The 18,333-nt window shown below is 39.5% G+C and overlaps 1 protein-coding gene across 1 annotated transcript; it reads left to right on the top strand.

Moving 5' to 3' along the window:
* The first annotated feature begins 6,680 nt into the window (after positions 1–6,680).
* LOC136523176 (uncharacterized) lies at positions 6,681–18,157 on the top strand. The gene is made up of 5 exons (XM_066516949.1): positions 6,681–6,752; positions 13,817–14,070; positions 16,586–16,629; positions 17,050–17,165; positions 17,905–18,157. Exons 1-5 carry the CDS (start codon positions 6,681–6,683, stop codon positions 17,989–17,991), a joined length of 573 nt encoding a protein of 190 aa, XP_066373046.1. The 3' UTR covers positions 17,992–18,157.
* The last annotated feature ends 176 nt before the right edge of the window (positions 18,158–18,333 follow it).

The raw sequence follows: 18,333 nt of genomic DNA, 5'->3' as shown, positions 1-18,333 counted from the left end.
ATAACTTTTTCATATGACCTTGTATAGGGATAACATTTATAAAATTGTAGATACCGAAGAGGTCTTCAATCTTTTAGTTTACAATATTTTTCGTTGAAAGCCATCTTATTACCTAAGTAATCAATTTAATTTCAGATCTGCAAATACAAATCAGAATACTAGATCAATTTTTTAAGTATCAAAATGACCTCGAATGAAAATGGCATAAACCACAAAGTTGCTTATATCATTTTTTTCTCGACAATATTTATATAATTTTTATCTTCATCCAAGTTCATATATAAAAAATATGATATTTTAAAGATGAGTTGGTAGAAAAAGAAAATTCCACCAATTCAAACGATGGTAACCAAAATTCCGCCATCTCAGTCGGCATAATTTGCATTATGTTTTTATCCAGACAAATATTTTTTGCAAAGACTGTTGACACAAAAATATGACGATGTGATCAACACATGGCAAGCCGGAAGATCTGAGCAGAACGAGACCTGAGATCTGCTTGGCTTCAACACAAAACCAGCCGAATCTGAAAACCCAACGACGTGCCAGTCAATTTGACCTGCAATTGACAAGGAGAGAAAATCTTACTAGTAATTTAAGGTGGAACATGTCGGTGTTGCTCCAGAAAGTTCCAAATGTACGGCTAGATAGCCGATTCAATAAGGCTATCGACTAAATAGTCGATATCCGGCGTATCCATAAAATAAAGATCTTTAAATCAAGGATTATCGGTTAATATTAAATGATAATAATATGAATCTAAATAACCGATGCCCATGGATCATAGGAGATTTATGGTGACTAGTTAATCTAGACAAAAACAAGTATAATACGCCCAAATATAAAAATCAGAAGATCTTTCCTTAAAATTCTAATATATATGACCAAATGGTCGATTGATGTTATCAATCGATTACAGAGTTGATAATCAGCAAAGAAGCGATATGAGAAAATATCATCAGTTAAATAGAACATAATCAGCATAAAGTGTGAGCCGATAAATTTGATAAAAAGAGTATGACATGCAAACAATCGACAGTCTAATGTAAATGAATCCATAAATAATCTGGATCTAATATATTATCATCAACAGTAAGGTTCGACCGAATCAATACAGCTATGATAATGATATCAAACTAAAGCCGAAGAATCTTTAAAACCATCTATATGTCGACAAATCCATAAAAACATGCTATATGCGTGAATGTATAGGCAATCGGCTAAATAGCTGATGCAGGCATAGCAAACAAATAGAGTATATATCTCGATCATTAACAAAACCACTAATCAATAATTTTTAATCTAAAGTCTTATCAGTGACGTTCGATCGGATCGATGCAGCTATAGTAGTGCCATTAAATTAGATCTTATTAACTAGTGAGTTCATTCAAAATTGAAACGTATCTTTGAACGCATATTATGTTCGATTGAAATAGAGATAAAACAACCGATCTAGCGGGATTAAGCCATCAATCATAAGATTTAAAAGCGTGGCTAGATTGGGAGACGACCAATTAAGATAATATGATGCCGATCCATCTCTATCTCAATCAGATAATTTATTATAATTAATAAGATATTAATTAAAACAAGATCGATAACTGGTGAATCAACCAAAAATAGCAAGCAAAATCTTACTAATCTTAGCATATTTGATAACTAGTGATATTATATTAAACAACAAGTTATTTAACACAAGATCGGTAATGTAGCACCCAATTTTAAGAACAAAACCAGATACGCACCATATGTGAGCCTAGAAAGTCAAATCTCACATATAGCTATAAATAACGGTAATATCAAAAGATAATACTCAATATATAACGTACTTAGTATAAAGAATATAACCTTAGACAGCAAACTACGAAAAGACAACTCCGATCTTCGGGTGAAGACTCCAATCCATAGGGACAACTGACTGGTTGATCACAAGCCTAACTCCTCCAGACTAGCAATCTAGTACCCATCCAGGATTTTTTCAAAGATTTAAAAAGTAAAGCAAGCGTAAGTACATGTCGTACTCAACAAATATAACATGGGGGTCATGAGGCTCAAAAGACTGACACTTGTTTAACTGCGATTAGCTTTTAATTATCACAATTTTAGCAAGGAGTAGCAACAAGTTTATCACAAGCTCATATAAATACATGATCAAGTAAACATAAATAATGAATAACATAAACAATAATCATTAGTAAGCATCTTCATCATCAGTATCATCTGTGTTCATCATCATTAACCATTAGTAATTATCTATTCCATAAATGTTCCAAGGCCGCTCATGACTGTGAGCACGGCTGATATACCAGTTTTACACTCTGCAGAGGTTGTACACTTTCACTATGAGTCATTATTTACCCTTTCGCCCGAGGTCGCGAGTCTCTTAACCCACTACCAAGAAAGGTTGACAGGGTTCACTATGAAGCCTTTCAAAGGTTCGTCTAAAAAGTTAGGGCCATTAGATTCACTCGGCAAACAAATATAGAGCCCCCTTTCCCGATTGCACAAAAACGTGCAGCCTATACTCAAGGGGACAGAGATCGTACTATACCCGATTGTTCAAGCTATTCTTACGTCAATAAAGGTAACCACTAACAAGCTAGAAAAGATCCTCATACTGAGCTAAAGTCAGAGCCATATAGCCCTCATAGTTATACTGTAAGTCCCGGATGATCACTTACAGATAAGTCCTTAGGGAGAGGAATCTAGAGCACCATAAAAACAACCCAATGCTCTAGCTCCCTTGTTCTATGTTGCTAAAAATCATCTTTTAGTGTTTATTGCATATACCATTAGTCAAGCTATAAGATCATGGTCTGTAATTGAGCACTAGCATCATACTAACCAATGCAATACCCCATAGGTGACAAGGCACAAGGTAACAAAGTACTAGGAAATCCTTAGTGGTAGTCAATGTAGACACATGCAGTATGAATTAAATGATTAAAGGTGTATAGGACAACAAGGAAGACCCATGCTATACTTGCCTTAAACTTAGATCCTTCTTTCAGTCCAAACCTTCAAAGATTTGCTTCTTGATTAACCACGTATAGCTCACCGACTGGACATGATCATAGAACACTACACAAGCATCCATGAAATCATACACGAAGCAAACAATAGAACTGAATTAGAATAGTACACCAAACATATGAAACATCAAGTAAAAAGGTTTTAAAGATGTTCTATACGTTGCTACAAACACATAGATGCGAAAAGCACTCTAATCGGAGCTACGGTGAAAAAGATACATCTATCGATAGATTTGCTTCAAAAAAAACTATAGAGAATTCCTTAATTGAGTTAAGTCAAATTGCACTTGATTTAGAAAAAACAAGGTAAAACTAATCATATAATTGACCAAGGTGAAAAGCCTACGTTACTTTTAATTAGAAAAATCCAATTACATGATCATTATTCAAGTTAGGCGTTAAACCATAAAATTCTAGAGCTCTTGACATGGAAAACACTAATACTAATGCGTAGATTATGTCGTTATGAATCTAACGCAACTTGAACGGGTCAAATCAGAGTTAAAACGGAGAAGATATGGCCTAATGAAGATAGTGGCAATTTTGTAAATAGATGGAACTTGATTTTTGAATTTACAATAAATAAAATTGGATTTTAAACCGGCCAAGGACTGCAGATACTATTTTGAAGAAAGACAGGGGCTCTTTAACAAAATTACAGGGATGGCGGGTTCTATATTGAAAATCCAAGGGGTTTTTTGACAAAAAGGCAAGGACGAAGGGGTACGGGCTAATCTGAGATCTAAGATGAATGGCTTGGATTAGAACAGGGTGGAGCCATGGCCGGCCAACGATGTAACCTCGCCGGAGTTCATGTAAAATGGCCTATGGGCCACGGCTAAGGAAAGCGAGGGCACGGGGATGCGTACCTCGAGCTCATGAACTCGATGGGGGCCTTGGAGATGGCCACAAGGGCGCAGGGGTAGCGGGATGCTTATGATGGTGGCTCAGCAATGACGGTGAGGTCGTGCACGCAGTAGAGAGCAGGAGAGTGAGAGGAAGATGGCTTCCAAGGTTCCTTACCCCCATGCGTAGCTCGGTAGGGGATCAGGGCGGCGGTGAAGCTATGGAGGCGTCTCAGCAGCATCGAGCTCCACATGGTGAGATCAAGGCTATGGCGCTAGGCTAGCTCGGGGCGAGGCGGAGCGAGATAGGGTTAGGCGATGTAGGAGCGGTGCTGGGAGCTCGATATTTAAGGCCCAGCGCGGCTTGGGGTGCACACCAAACGTGGTACGGGGAGGAAATGGACTCGGCCATGGTAGAGTCTGGCGTGGTTGGAGGTAGGGGACGACTGACAGCTAGGGCCCACCAGTTGGTGACCGAGAGAGAGGGAAAGGAGCGGCGCGGTGTTGGGACGGCCTGGTGTGGGCCGCGTAGGAGAGAGGGAAAAGGCGTGCTGCTGGGCTTCACGAGAGAAGAGGAGGAGATGGGCCGCGCGGGGAAATAAGGCCGAACAGGCCAAATGCCAGGTAAGGAGAGGGAGGAAAAAGAAATTCCTTTTTATTTTCTTAAACACATTTTCAAATCCAAATTCAATTCAAATTTAAATCCTTTTGAAATTTTGATCAAACCCAATCATCACAAATAGCCATGCAACAACATTTATGCACAAACTTGTAACTAGACCTTATAGTTGAATTTAATTTAATAAAGTTATTATTTTTCCAAGTTTCATGAGCACAAAATTTTGAAATTAAACCAATTTAACTACATTCCAAAGTACAAAATTTTAGGGTGTTACAATTCTACCTCCCTTAAGATGAATCTCATCCCCGAGATTCAGAAAACGTCGACTAGGAGATAGAGATACTCCGTCTTTGGATTCTTCTTTACTTCCTCGTGTAGTTTCATCGTGTAGCTCCATCTTCTTGATAAGGATTCTGCCTTGCTTTGCATATGATAACCTTACTCCAAGTAACTTGCCAAACTAATTCCAAGATTCTGATAGATACTCTAAACAATACTTAGGTAACTCCAATCACTAGGCCATCTTTCCTTTTTATTCCATAATATCAATTCTTTTTCTTAAAATATTCACCTTCCAACGGAGCTTCCTTACTTTCTTGGTCTAAAGTAGATTCTATTATCAACTTTAAAACATTAATGACTTTAGATGCTCAGATCGAGTTGCTCAACTCTCAAACGACTATTCTTAATCCATGGTGTCGTCTGAATCTTCTTAGCATAACTCTCTCTTGCTAAAGACATTGGCAACGACTTTTGCTTCTCCAAGTGATAGCACTTTTTCAAGTCATAAAACCTTAATAACTTCAATCCAAACATTCTTGTCATGCTTAGTATATCATTGGGATTTTTTGAGACTCCATAGAACCATCTGTAGTTATTAGATATCTCATTCCTATGTCATCAACGCCTACTTGTCCTAGGTATGTTGAAGATTGGACTCCCAGCTGAGGATAGCTCGAATTGTAGAGCCATATTGACGAATGCATCTATTCCTCATAGATGATCCAATAATTTATCAATCGAGCAAAGGATACTTACTCTGGATGATGAAACCCTTAAGTGATGTACATCCTCTAGGTATACACCTTCTAATAGGTCATTCTCATATTTCTCAGGTGCAGGTTTAATACCGTCATACTCAATTCTTTCTCCTAATGGTGTCGTTAGAAGCACCAAACGTTGAGCATACTTAATTACTCCTTTACAAGCAGATAACCATCCCTTTCTAAGGATAACAACAATGTCCATTAACTCCAAAACTATAAGGTTTGCCTCAAAGTTCTTTCCTTTTATGTTAAGACTAACTTTTGGGCATATGCGGTTTGCCTTCATTACTCCTCCTAGGGACTTAACTATCACTAGTTTCCTCATCGGAAGCATAGTTATCTTATGATCTTCTACACATTCCCAAGGTATGAACGAATGTGATGCACTAGGGTCAAACAACACCATAGCAGTGTCTGAGCTTACTGTAATCAAACCATAAACAACCTCCTTAGCTCCATGAGTGGTAATCAGATCCACATTGTTCAACCTGCCTTGAATGTAGTTTTGCTTTAACTTATTGCCTTGCACCTGCTCCTTATGGACATTCTGTTCTGGCTCCTGCTGCTGTTGACTCTAGCTTTGATTACTCCCAGCAAACTTCTCAAGACAATCATTCTTATAGGGTTCAATCTCACCATAATCATAACCTTCCTTACTAGTAGAAGTCTTTGTCGTTATCAAGGTGATAGTGGGAGATGACAAACATGGCTCTTGAGAGCTAAAATGCTGCACTTCATCATAGGGTTGCTGATACTGATCCTGATCTGTACTCCCAAGTAGATTCATAGGGTGTGACTGACATTCTGGTTGTGTAGCAAAACAGAGATGAGTGTTTCTTAACTAGAGTTGAAGGTCATGCTTTCTCTTCTTTTCTTCCATCCCTTGACGCTTATTCTCAATTACAATTGCTCTATCCACCAATGTTTGATAGTCATCATACACCATCTGTTGTAGTTGCAAACCATCATTCAGTCCTTTCAAAAAGCATGTTTGCTTCTTAGCATCACTATCCACCTCTTTTGGAGCATAGCGTGACAATTGAGTGAACTAATTATGATACTCACACACTGACATAGATCCTTGCTTCAAGTTGAGGAACTCATCTTGCTTAAGTTCTACCACACCTAACGGAATATGGTAGGACCTGAAACTCTCCTTGAATTCCTGCCAAGTGATAACAGGAGCATTGTTGGGACGTCTATACTGGTAAGACTCCCACCACTCTTGTGCTGCGACCTAGAGTTGGCCGGACATAGAAAGCACCTTCTCATGGTCATCACACTGAGCTATGTCCAATTGTCGCTCCATAGCTCTAAGCCAATCATCAACTTCTAGTGGTTTGCTTGTATGAGAGAATGTCGGTGGGTGTTCCTTCATAAATTCACCACGCTTGTCAATAGGTGGCGCTAGATGTGGGTTGTTCAACACTCTTTGAGCAATAGTCTGTAATAACTGAGTCTGCATCATCAAAGCTTGCTCTATCGATAGGAAGTTGAATGGCGATGGATTAGAATTGGCAGGATTCCTTCCCAGTGAGAGCTAGAATCTTCAAAACCACCTTCACTTTGGCTACCCCCCTTAAGAAAAGATCAACTAGGAGACACAAGAAGGGTAGCTTGCACCTTCTTCTAGATGAGCTAACTAGTATCAAGACGTTCTGACATCCCAATGATACTCTCGTGTATGGGCAAGAACAAGAAATCTGAAATTCCCCGCGAGCAGAAAAACAACAGTGCAGTAAAACAGCTGTAACTCCTATTCTGTTAATCCAATGAAGTTGTAGCTTATACCATTGGAAAGCTTATAAAATTATACACAACTTCCTTATAGAACTTTTTTTTTCAAATTCTACAGTTCAGGCAGTCGAAAACAGTGCACAACAGAAACTACTCTAGATTTCAGACAACGCGGTTGCATCATCTTGTGATTTTTATAACTCCATAACCAAAATAGACATGAGGGCGGTTCTTGCGGTCACAGAAAGATATCAAAGTCTACTATTGTCCAGAATTTTCTCATGATTTTCGGTCATCCAAAGCCAGAGATATAAACCGATAAAGATAGGTTGCTCCAAAGAGGTAGGATAGGGAAATCAGAAGAAAACCATAACCCAACTATTTATTTTATTAATCCTTATACCTTAGGACTATAAACTAAATGAAATTGTGGGAACACCCAACAAGATCATTGCAATCATTACAAAGATTCCAAACAAGCATAAGCAAATGATAAATCAACAAAGCAATAAAGGTGCACAACTCAATCATTGACTCAACTTGCGATACTATCGTTTTTATTACATAAAGGGGCACAAACTCCTATTCCTTAATCAAGGTGCGGCTACAAGGGCATCTAGGGTAGCATATATTGCATGACCATGAGGGCGACACATCCACCACTTTATTGATCTTGGATAGTCCATCATGACTCCTTCATTCATCATCCTCATCAAATGCTTCTTTCGGGTTGGGCATCACTAACACTTACCGGTGGCAACCCTGTAGTGACCTAACTCTAGCCACTTGCATGGTATAATTGGTGATTCTTCTATGGGCAAAATTTAACATAATGTCCTTCCTGTTGGCAATGATAACACTTTCTCTTAGCTGGATTTTTTGTGATGTCATACTCCACAGAATTGTTGCTTAGTGCGTTGTCAGCTTGCTGACTCTGAAGGTTCATCTTTGTTTGACTGGACCGCTTTCTAGCTCGCTTGATCTTTCGGCATTGAAACTACTTATAGGTGATTGTCCACCTATCTATGCATACCTCATGTGGAAAGAGTGGAGTAATCTTAGCTTGAGAAACTTCTGGCTCTTTAGAGTATGAGTTTATCTGACCAGGGATTGGAGCTAGATGTGACAATATAATAGAACTCGAATATTGATTGCTTCCCAATTCTGGCTCTAGCGAGTTTGCCTTCCTCTTCTTACCCATATTGGCTTCACAACTCGGGTTCACCTTGACTTCCCTCTTAGATGACTTGTTTCAAAGACAAGGCAAACCATATTGCTTGCAGCATTGACATTGATATCGACTTCCGAGCATATTACTACCAGCACCTTTATTGGACTTTATTTTCTTCCAAGCTTCCGCCACTTGTCTCTTCATTGGTCCCTTTGGTATGTTAGTTTGACCATGTGGCAAACACTATTGAGAACTCCCTTGTTGAGTCATTCCTTCTAGTACTTGTTGTTGCATAGATACAAGCTTCTCCTTGTCGAATGCAGTCAAGGACAACATAGCTTGGTCCTCCTGATCTCTGATGCTGGTGGTCTCCTCATTACGACCCATCTATTTAGACAAAGAGAGAGGATTCAGAATAGAGACAAGGTTTTCATAACATAACAGAGCCCTAAGTGAGCATAACTTTTAGCAAATAACAAGGTTGGAGAGAAATCAAGAACTAAGTAGAGATGAAAGCATGCGAAAACATTTGGTTCTAACTAGGCTTATGTCCTACAGTCAGCATTGCTCTGATATCACTTTGTAGCACCCGATTTTAAGAACAAAACCAAATACGCACCATATGTGAGCCCAGGAAGTCAAATCTCACATATAGCTACAAATAAGGGTAATATCAAAAGACAATGATCAATATATAACGTACTTAATATAAAGGATATAACCTTAGACAACAAACAGCAGAAAGACAACTCTGATCTTTGGGTGAAGACTCCAATCCACAGGGATAACTGACTGATTGATCACAAGCCTAACTCCTCCTGACTAGCAATCTAGTACCCATCTGGGATTTTTCCAAAGATTTAAAAAGTAAAGCAAGCATAAGTACATGTCGTACTCAACAAATATAACATGGGGTTCATGAGGCTCAAAAGGCTAACACTGGTTTAACTGTGATTAGCTTTTAATTATCATAATTTTAGCATAGGAGTAGCAACAAGTTTATCACAAGACCATATAAACACATGATCAAGTAAACATGAATAATGAATAGCATAAATAGTATCATTAGTGAGCATCTTCATCATCAGTATCATCCATGTTCATCATCATTAACCATTAGTAATTATCTATTCCATAAATGTTCCAAGGTCACTCCTGACTATGAGCACGACTGATATACCAGTTTTACACTCTGTAGAGGTTGTACACTTTCATTGTGAGTCATAATTTACCCTTCCGCCCAAGGTCACGAGCCTCTTAACCCACTACAAAGGAAGGTCGACAGGGTTCACTATGAAGCCTTCCAAATGTTCATCTAACAAGTTAGGGACATTAGATTCACTCGGCAAACAGATATAGAGCCCCCCTTCCCGATGGCACAATGACGCGTAGCCTATACTCAAGAGGACAGAGGCCGCACTATACCCAATTCGTCAAGCCATTCTTACGCTAATAAAGGTAACCACTAACAAGCTAGAAAAGGTCCTCATACTGAGCTAAAGCCAGAGCCATATAGCCCTCAAAATTATACTGTAAGTCCCGGATGATCATTTACAGATAAGTCCTTAGGGAGAGAAATCTAGAGCACCATAAAAACAACCCAATGCTCTAGCCCCCTTGTTCCATGTTGCTAAAAATTATCTTTTAGTGTTTATTGCATATACCATTAGTCAAGTTATAAGATCATGGTCTATAATTGAGCACTAGCATCATACTAACCAATGCAATACCCCATAGGTGACAAGGCACAAGGTAACAAAGACTAGGAAATCCTTAGTGGCAGTCAAGGTAGACACATAAAGTATGAATTAAATGATTAAAGGTGTATAGGACAACAAGGAAGATCCCATGCTATACTTTCCTTAAACTTAGACCCTTCTTCTAGTCCAAACCTTTAAAGATCTGCTTCTTGATTCACCACATATAGCTCATCGACTGGACATGATCATAGAACACCACACAAGCATCCATGCAATCATACACGAAGCAAACAATAGAACTGAATTAGAACAGTACACCAAACATATGAAACATCAAGTAAAAAGGTTTTAAAGATGTTCTATACGTTGCTACGAACACACAGATGCGAAAAAGCACTCTAATCGGAGCTACAGTGAAAAAGATACATCTACCAATAGATTTGCTTCAAAAAAAACTATAGGCTTTATTTATTTTAGCTATATAAAACATATATAAGATACTTCAAAGAAATACCTTAATTGAGTTAAGTCAAATTGCACTTGATTTAGAAAAACAAGGTAAAACTAATCATATAGTTGACCAAGGTGAAAAGCCTACGTTACTTTTAATTAGAAAAATCCAATTGCATGATCATTATTCAAGTTAGGCGTTAAACCATAAAATTCCAAAGCTCTTGAACGGGTCAAATCGGAGTTAAAACGGAGAAGATATGACCTAATGAAGATAGTGGCAATTTTGTAAATAGATGGAACTTAATTTTCAAATTTAAAATAAATAAAATCGGATTTTAAACCGGCCAAGGACTACGGATACTATTTTGAAGAAAGATAGTGGCTCTTTAACAAAATTGCAGGGACGACGGGTTCTATATTGAACATTCGAGGGGGGTTTTGACAAAAAGGCAAGGATGAATGGGTATGGGCTAATTTGAGCCGTTGGATCTAAGATGAATGGCTCAGATTAGATCAGAGGGGGAGGGAGAGATGCCAGCCAGCCAGAACAGGGCGGAGCCATGGCCAGTCAACGGCGCAACCTCGCCAGAGTTCACGTAAAATGGCCTACGGGCCACGGCTAAGCAAAGCGAGGGCACGGGGATGCGTACCTTGAGCTCACAAACTCGATCGGGGCCTCGGAGATGGCCACGAGGGCGCAGGGATAGCGGGATGCTTGTGATGGTGGCTTGGCAATGACGGCGAGGTCGTGCACGCAGTCGAGAGCGGGAGAGCGAGAGGAAGATGGCTTCAGAGGTTCCTTACCACCACGCGTAGCTCGGTAGGGGATCAGGGCAACGGTGAAGCTACGGAGGCGTCTCGTCGGCATCGAGCTCCACACGGCGAGATCCAGGCTATGGCCCTAGGCTAGCTCGGGGCGAGGCAGAGAGAGATAGGGTTAGGCGAGGGAGGAGCGGTGCCGGGAGCTCGATATTTAAGGCCCAGCGTGGCTTGGGGTGCACGCCAAATGCGGTACGGGGAGGAGATGGACTCGGCCACGGTAGAGTCCGGCGTGGTTTGAGGTAGGGGACGACTGAGAGCTAGGGCCCACCGGTCGGCGGCCGAGAGAGAGGGAAAGGAGCGGCGCGGTGCTGGGCCGACCTGGTGTGGGCCGCACAGGGGAGAGGGAAACGCCGTGCTGCAGGGCTTCGAGAGAGAAGAGGAGGAGATGGGCCGCGCGGGGAAACAAGGCCGAACGGGCCAAATGCCAGGTAAGGAGAGGGAGAAAAAAGAAATTCCTTTTTATTTTCTTAAACACATTTTCAAATCCAAATTCAATTTAAATTTGAATCCTTTTAAAATTTTGATCAAATCCAATCATCACAAATAACCATGCAACAGCATGTATGCACAAACTTGTAACTAGATCTTATAGTTGATTTTAATTTAATAAAGTTATTATTTTTCTAAGTTTCATGAGCACAAAAATTTGAAATTAAACCGATTTAACTACATTCCAAAGTAGCAAATTTTAGGGTGTTACAGGTAACTTTGATTTATATTATAATTCGTAAGAGATCAATCTGTTGATGCAGCCTTACAAACAATGGTATGGATCAATAACTACGTATATTATAGCTCATAAAAGATCAATCAGCTGATGCAGCTTTACAAACACAATACAAGTTGTGACAGTACTCACAAGCAAGCTGGAGGTCGATCTGTCTATTCAGCCCTGTTTGCTGAAGAATTCGCCGAGATCTACAGTACTCCTACTCCTAATACGATGGCGAAAGCCGAAAAGATTATATTGATTGGGTGTTCCTATCTTTTACAATGACTGGGGGTTTATATTTATACCCTAGACGGATAAAAGTCCTGAAGAGACTTGCCCAACAAAATATATCTAAATAAAAGAAAAAATTAAGATACAATGACTCCGCATGCATGCACATTAATCCTCCTAACCTCTATCTTGTTTGTAACCACGCCATGCTGCCATGTATTTCAACACATGTCCGATTTGACTTCCCTTCCCTTCTTCCTCAAAGTAAATATAATCATGTGGCATCTGGGCACCTAGCCGGCCTTGTATACCCATATACATGATACATGTCCTTGCTTCTCATCCTTGATGTGCACTTGGACGTCGATAAAATAATATTCCTTTCACCTCAGTCATCGTATACGTATATGCGTATATTTTCAATTGGACTTATCTTGCATCCTCATCACGTCAGCAATCAGGAGTCAGGAAGCTTCATATCTCCATCCAAAGATATGTCGATTTATTTCTTTATGCAGCCCGGCCAAACAATATTAAAATATTCCTTCTTCATTAGGGCCCATTCGCTTCGCTGAAAAAACAAGACGAACATACTGTTTTGGTTGATTTGTTATGAGAAAAAAATATTGTTTCGACTGAAAAAACATGTTAGTGTAGATCATAAGAGAAGCGAACATGGCCTAGTTGATCTGTTTAGCCTTGCATGTGAGTCTTACCATATATAACTGGCCAAATATATTAATTGACCACACTTGCATGAATACCCATAATAGCCAAACATGTAAGTCTAATGATCACGTATAGATGTATATCTCCTTTGCTTTAATCCTGCTGGTATCCAAATTAAGCATAGCTCATATAGCACTTGGGCTTTCGTCCTTTTCTATTTGCCTTGCCGGTTGCCCACTCCGATATGTCCAGGTGACGCTCGCTGTTTGATATTTTGCTGAAATCCAACTTTCTGCCAACGATGTCTCCTTCGCTGCTTCACGTGAAGAGGTCTCGTAAGCGAGGCTTCTCCGAAAATGTACTAGACGATATTTTCCGGCCGGCTCATAAATATACATTAATCAGGAGATCTCTTGTTTTCGATATTATCGGCCGATCTCTTCCTTTCAAGGGAAAACTTACCAAATTTTAGTGTAAACGATGACAAATTTAAATATAATTTTTTTTTAAAAAAAACCCTGCATGTCCGATGGAGCTCAAACGCGAAGTACAGCTTGGGCCTACCCAATTTTTGCTCCCCGCTAGTACATCTTAGCAAAAGTCGGACCGTGTCTGAAAAAAGCACCGCTGGTTCGGAATTTCTAAATATCTGCTGGCATATTTTTGGTGCTGTTTTCTTCCACTTTTCTATGGTGTAGATGTATTTTAAGATTCGTGCTGTCTCTGTACATTCTCACCGTTTCCTGTATACGTGGGCACATCTAGGCTCATTTTAGACGCGAAATCCCCGCTTGTTAATTTCGAAATTCGAGTTGGCCGCGGGGTTGTCTGCAGCAGCGGTGGCCGCGTTCTCGGCGTTGGCCGTGGCGTTGTTTGAGGCCGTTGCTGCGGCGTTGGGGATCCCGCGGCGTTGTCTCAGGCGGTGGCGGTCGCCGCGTTGTCGTAGTCGGCGGCGGCGGCTGCGGTGGCGTTATCGGAGGAGGCGGCAGCGGCTTTGTCGGATCCGGCGGCAGCGGCGGCGTCCCCCACGGTGCCGTTCTGTTCTCTTTTGTTTTGTTCTGCGTTTGTGTCAGTGGCGGCATTGGTTGCGGGCTTGGCCGGGGCAAGCCCGCCGGCAAGGCGCTCCGCAACCTCTGCCCGTCCAATGTCGACCACTGCTTCCGAGGTTGCGCTCGTCTGGAAGCCTCTCCCTGCTCCTCCCAGCTCGTGCCGTGCTGTTGGCATGCCAGATCAGTGGATATGTGCTGTATTTTTTTTTTGGACGTGGCAAACTTTGCATTCCAAATTCCATTGTAAGATTGAATCGCACAGCAGTGTTCTATTCTAATTCCTAGACCAAAAGCTCGATGTGTAGGATAACAAAAGGGAGTAGTTAGTTATACAAACAGAAGAATTACAAGAAATCTCATTCCGCAGCTTGCAGTTGCTTGATTATGCATTTTCAGTTGACTTAGCTTCTGAAACAGCTGATGGCAAGTTCCAATTTGCATGCATTCTGAGTGGCGAACTAAAATCTCAACGTTGTCCTGAAGTCTTTTGTTCTAGTATTTCAGTCAGTTAAGAGTGCTAATGTGTTTGCACATGTCTTTTTTGTAAGCACTTTTGTGTCCTGAAGGCAAGATTGGACTAATGACCTGTGTTTGTGTATTGAGTGAAGCACTTTTATAGCAATTCCTCTGTGTTACTTCTACTTGCCACAGAAAAATAAATTAGTATTGCCTGTTAGCCTCCTTGCTTCTTTGTTAGTTTGTGTACTCTGTAACTTGCTTACACTGGCTGCCTTGTTATTCCAAGGTACTATAGTTGTCTGCATCAAACACTTTTGTGTCCTGAGCTAAGGAAAAGCTCTCCATGATGTATGATCCTGAAGGCAAGATTGGACTAATGATCTGTGTTTGTGTATTGAGTGGAGCACTTTCATAGCAATTCCTCTGTGTTACTTCTACTTGCCACAGAAAAATAAATTAGTATTGCCTGTTAGCCTCCTTGCTTCTTTATTAGTTTGGATACTCTGTAACTTGCTTACACTGGCTGCCTTGTTATACCAAGGTACTATAGTTGTCTGCATCAGACACTTGTGTGTCCTGAACTAAGGAAAAGCTCTCCATGGTTTGCAGGACCCAGCCAAGGAAAAGCTCTCCACTTTTATAGTTTTCTGCTTCTTTGTTTCAGAGTCTTGTGCTTTCTGTGCAGTTGTGATTGTTTTGATTTGAGCTGCTACTGCTTCATGACTTTCAGAATGCAATGAAGTAGTCTTAATCTTGTCAGATTGTTCTGTTGCTGGAACATTCTTTAATATTCTGTTAGTGATTTCTGGCTGTTTGATCTATGAATAGGTAGCTTGTTTCCAACTAAACGAAAAGGTGGAGGACTTGCAATTCTTCCTAAAAAAAACTTGTTATGAGTCCTGTGTTCTTTGCTGTGTTAATCTGGTTCTAAAGATTCTTGGTTCCTTGTTGGTAATATAATTTTGAAGTACAAATGAATGGAATATATATTTGGCCAGAATTTGTATTAGTTGCTTCTGAATATATTTGCTAGGCTCTGTCACTTACTTTTGGAATTGCTTACTAATAGAATATCTGGGAGGCTTGATCATGCATTTTCAGGTAACATGTTTCTGAAGCTTTAGGTGATGGCAAGCTCGCCTGGATGCATGGGGCTTTGTTTTCTTTTTTTCTTTTTTTTTCTTGAAACGAGCATGGGGAAAATTTTGGTCCTTCTATCAAACCTATAGTGAAATTAGTTAAACAGATTGGCATACATTCTAGCAGATCATAACCCTTTGGACACCTTCACCGACCTGCTGAACTCTATACAGTAGCTTCAACTATTACAACCGTTGGTGCTTCACATACTTGTGCTGATATTTGCCGTTCCCATTTCCCCTTTTCTGGTGCAGTGAGTGAAGACATATGCATTTGTACCCGCATTTGTGCTGATACTTGTTGTTTTGACATTCGGAGCATCCTAGTTTGTTGTTGTAGCAAGCATTCCATTTTTGTTGTGGCTATCTATCTTGCTGAAATACTTGGAAGTAGTATACTCTAAAAAATAGCACATTTTGGTCTGATGTTACTAATTTGGGGCTAAACCTAAACATGAGAGAGAGAGAGAAGAGTTTGTTTTTGTGTGTTGTCGTGATCTTTCAAAACTATTGTTATTTTGACTGCAGGTGCCTTATTTGCAGCGTCAGTTCATGTTCAGGTTAAGTTTAGTAGAACCTATTTTCAGTTTAATTCAGTTCAAGTCCAGTAGAATCTGCGGGTAAAATAATTCAGTCCAAGTCCAGTAGAATCTATTTTAGTATAAGTTCAGGTTCTGTTTAGTACAATGTAGGTTCAATCCAGTCCAGTATCCTGCATTATTGTTTCAGTGAACTGCAATAGTGTTTGACTGTTAAGTATTTCAGTCTTATCGTTTTCAGTATGTTGGCATTTTTTCATCGTTTTCATTATGTTGGCATTTTTTCATCTAATGCTCAGTGCAGCAGCAACCTGATAGTAGACACTGCCCAACTTCATGTTCTTTTCATCAATTTCTAGAAGGAGAAGGTGCTGCAGTTCACTTCGGTTTTCGTTCTGTGCAGGTAAAGCAGGTTAGCAGCACACAAATCTTGTGGTATGTGCATGTCCTTTTCATGATCTAGTGAAGCAATTTCAGCTTATCTAATACATGTTTATTCCTTCAAGTACAGTTTTCAGTTCAGGTCACCATGTGTCTTGGGTCTTATGTGCTGGATTTTTTTTTTAAGCTAAAAGCTAAGAGCTTGAGTGCTTTTTTAGTTGGATTAATTATTAAGCTGCTAATGTGGATGTGTACAGTTAATTAGCGGATGGTGATGATGTTTGAGTTTATTTTAGTTTTCAGTTTGAGGTTGAGTGATTCGGTTTTCCCTTTCATCAAGGTTCACTGTTTCATATTATCATTATTTCAGTGCTCTCTGTGATTTTCTGTTTGTTTCCCGTGATCCAGTTTCTCAGTCTTCTTTGTATATTTACTCATTTAGGAGTCATGGATGCTAGGAGCAAATGTTGTTTTGGTAATGGTGGCCTAGAGGAAAGTACTCGAGCAGATCATGGTCGTAAAGGATCTAAACCTGAATGTGTGTGTCATACTAGTAATGTAAGTTCTTAGTTATTTTGAAGTTAATTGTTTAAATATTGTTTTTTAATTGTATGGGTTTCTATGTTGTTTCAGGCCTTCCTTTCATCTGCTAATGTAAATTTGTTGGAGCAATTTGTTTAATTTTGTAAATTTCCTAATTCCAAGATCTAATTTTGGTGGAGAAGTAAATGTACTTAGTTAGATAATATGTGTTCTGCTCAGTGAAACGGAAAGAAGATTGCTTATATGCGGAGCTATCTCTATTTCAAATATGTACAACTAATCATAGGGCACATTAACACCCTGATGCATACATAGTGGATCAGTTGTAGTATTAAAATGACACTTATCAATTGTTAAAATATCATTAGCTTCTTTTTATTTGAATCTGAACTTCATCCTTTGTTTTTTTGTTATGTGAGAATGAAACAGATTCACTAGAAAATCTGAGTGAGCATTTGATGTGGATTGAGGTCTTAGAACTCAGTTTTTAATATCTGATTTCTAAGGAAGGTTAGCCTCTGATTTCCAAGTTTATTAACCTTCCTTGAAAGCTTCCAAATATGCCTTTAGGTGTTTTCTGTGTGCTGTTATTAAAAAAAACTTTTAGGTATCATTGATAAGTCTATGCTAATTAGCGAAGTGACAATAATATCTGATTATGTGTGCATAGGAAACTCTAATTATGTGTTATAATTTCTGTTCGTCTTGAATTGTCCTGCATATTTCCTGATTATGTTTTCTAATTTTTTATTAGAGCTGCTGTGAGATGGCTGGTGGTGGTGGAGCTGCTGCGCTACAAATGACAGTTAATAAATCTGTCAGACCAATTTCACCTGTCTAGCTAGATATGTATATCTATATCTACTAGTAGTAGTAGGCCATTTGCACACTGAACTTTAGCATTGTTTTTCCACGGCTTTGTTGTATCATGTGATGTAAAAATCTTACAGACATGTGTGACGTAAAAATCTTCTGGACATTGTTTTTTCTAATTTCAGGAAGTGGAAGATAACTACCATAAAAATCTTCCTGACATGTGACGTACATGTGTTTTTTTATATTTATGCTTTGTTGTATCATGTGACATGGCAATTTCTGATTTGTTAAAAAAGCGGAAGACAACAAACATAAAAATCTTCCACAAGATGTAAGTCTGTTCGTTTGGCTGTGGCTTGTCGTAAAC

This window comes from Miscanthus floridulus, chromosome 18, assembly GCF_019320115.1.
Source record: "Miscanthus floridulus cultivar M001 chromosome 18, ASM1932011v1, whole genome shotgun sequence".
Taxonomy (NCBI): Eukaryota; Viridiplantae; Streptophyta; class Magnoliopsida; order Poales; family Poaceae; genus Miscanthus; species Miscanthus floridulus.
This window is presented reverse-complemented; position numbering and strand designations above follow the sequence as displayed.

Bases quoted from the DNA above. Each gene is read 5' to 3' on its own strand.
- LOC136523176 (XM_066516949.1), top strand. From the start codon at position 6,681: ATGGTAGGACCTGAAACTCTCCTTGAATTCCTGCCAAGTGATAACAGG. The intron at 6,753-13,816 runs GTAAGACTCCCA...GGCTCATTTTAG, and splicing joins TTGTTGGGACGTCTATACTG to ACGCGAAATCCCCGCTTGTT. The intron at 14,071-16,585 runs GTGCCGTTCTGT...ATCAATTTCTAG, and splicing joins CAGCGGCGGCGTCCCCCACG to AAGGAGAAGGTGCTGCAGTT.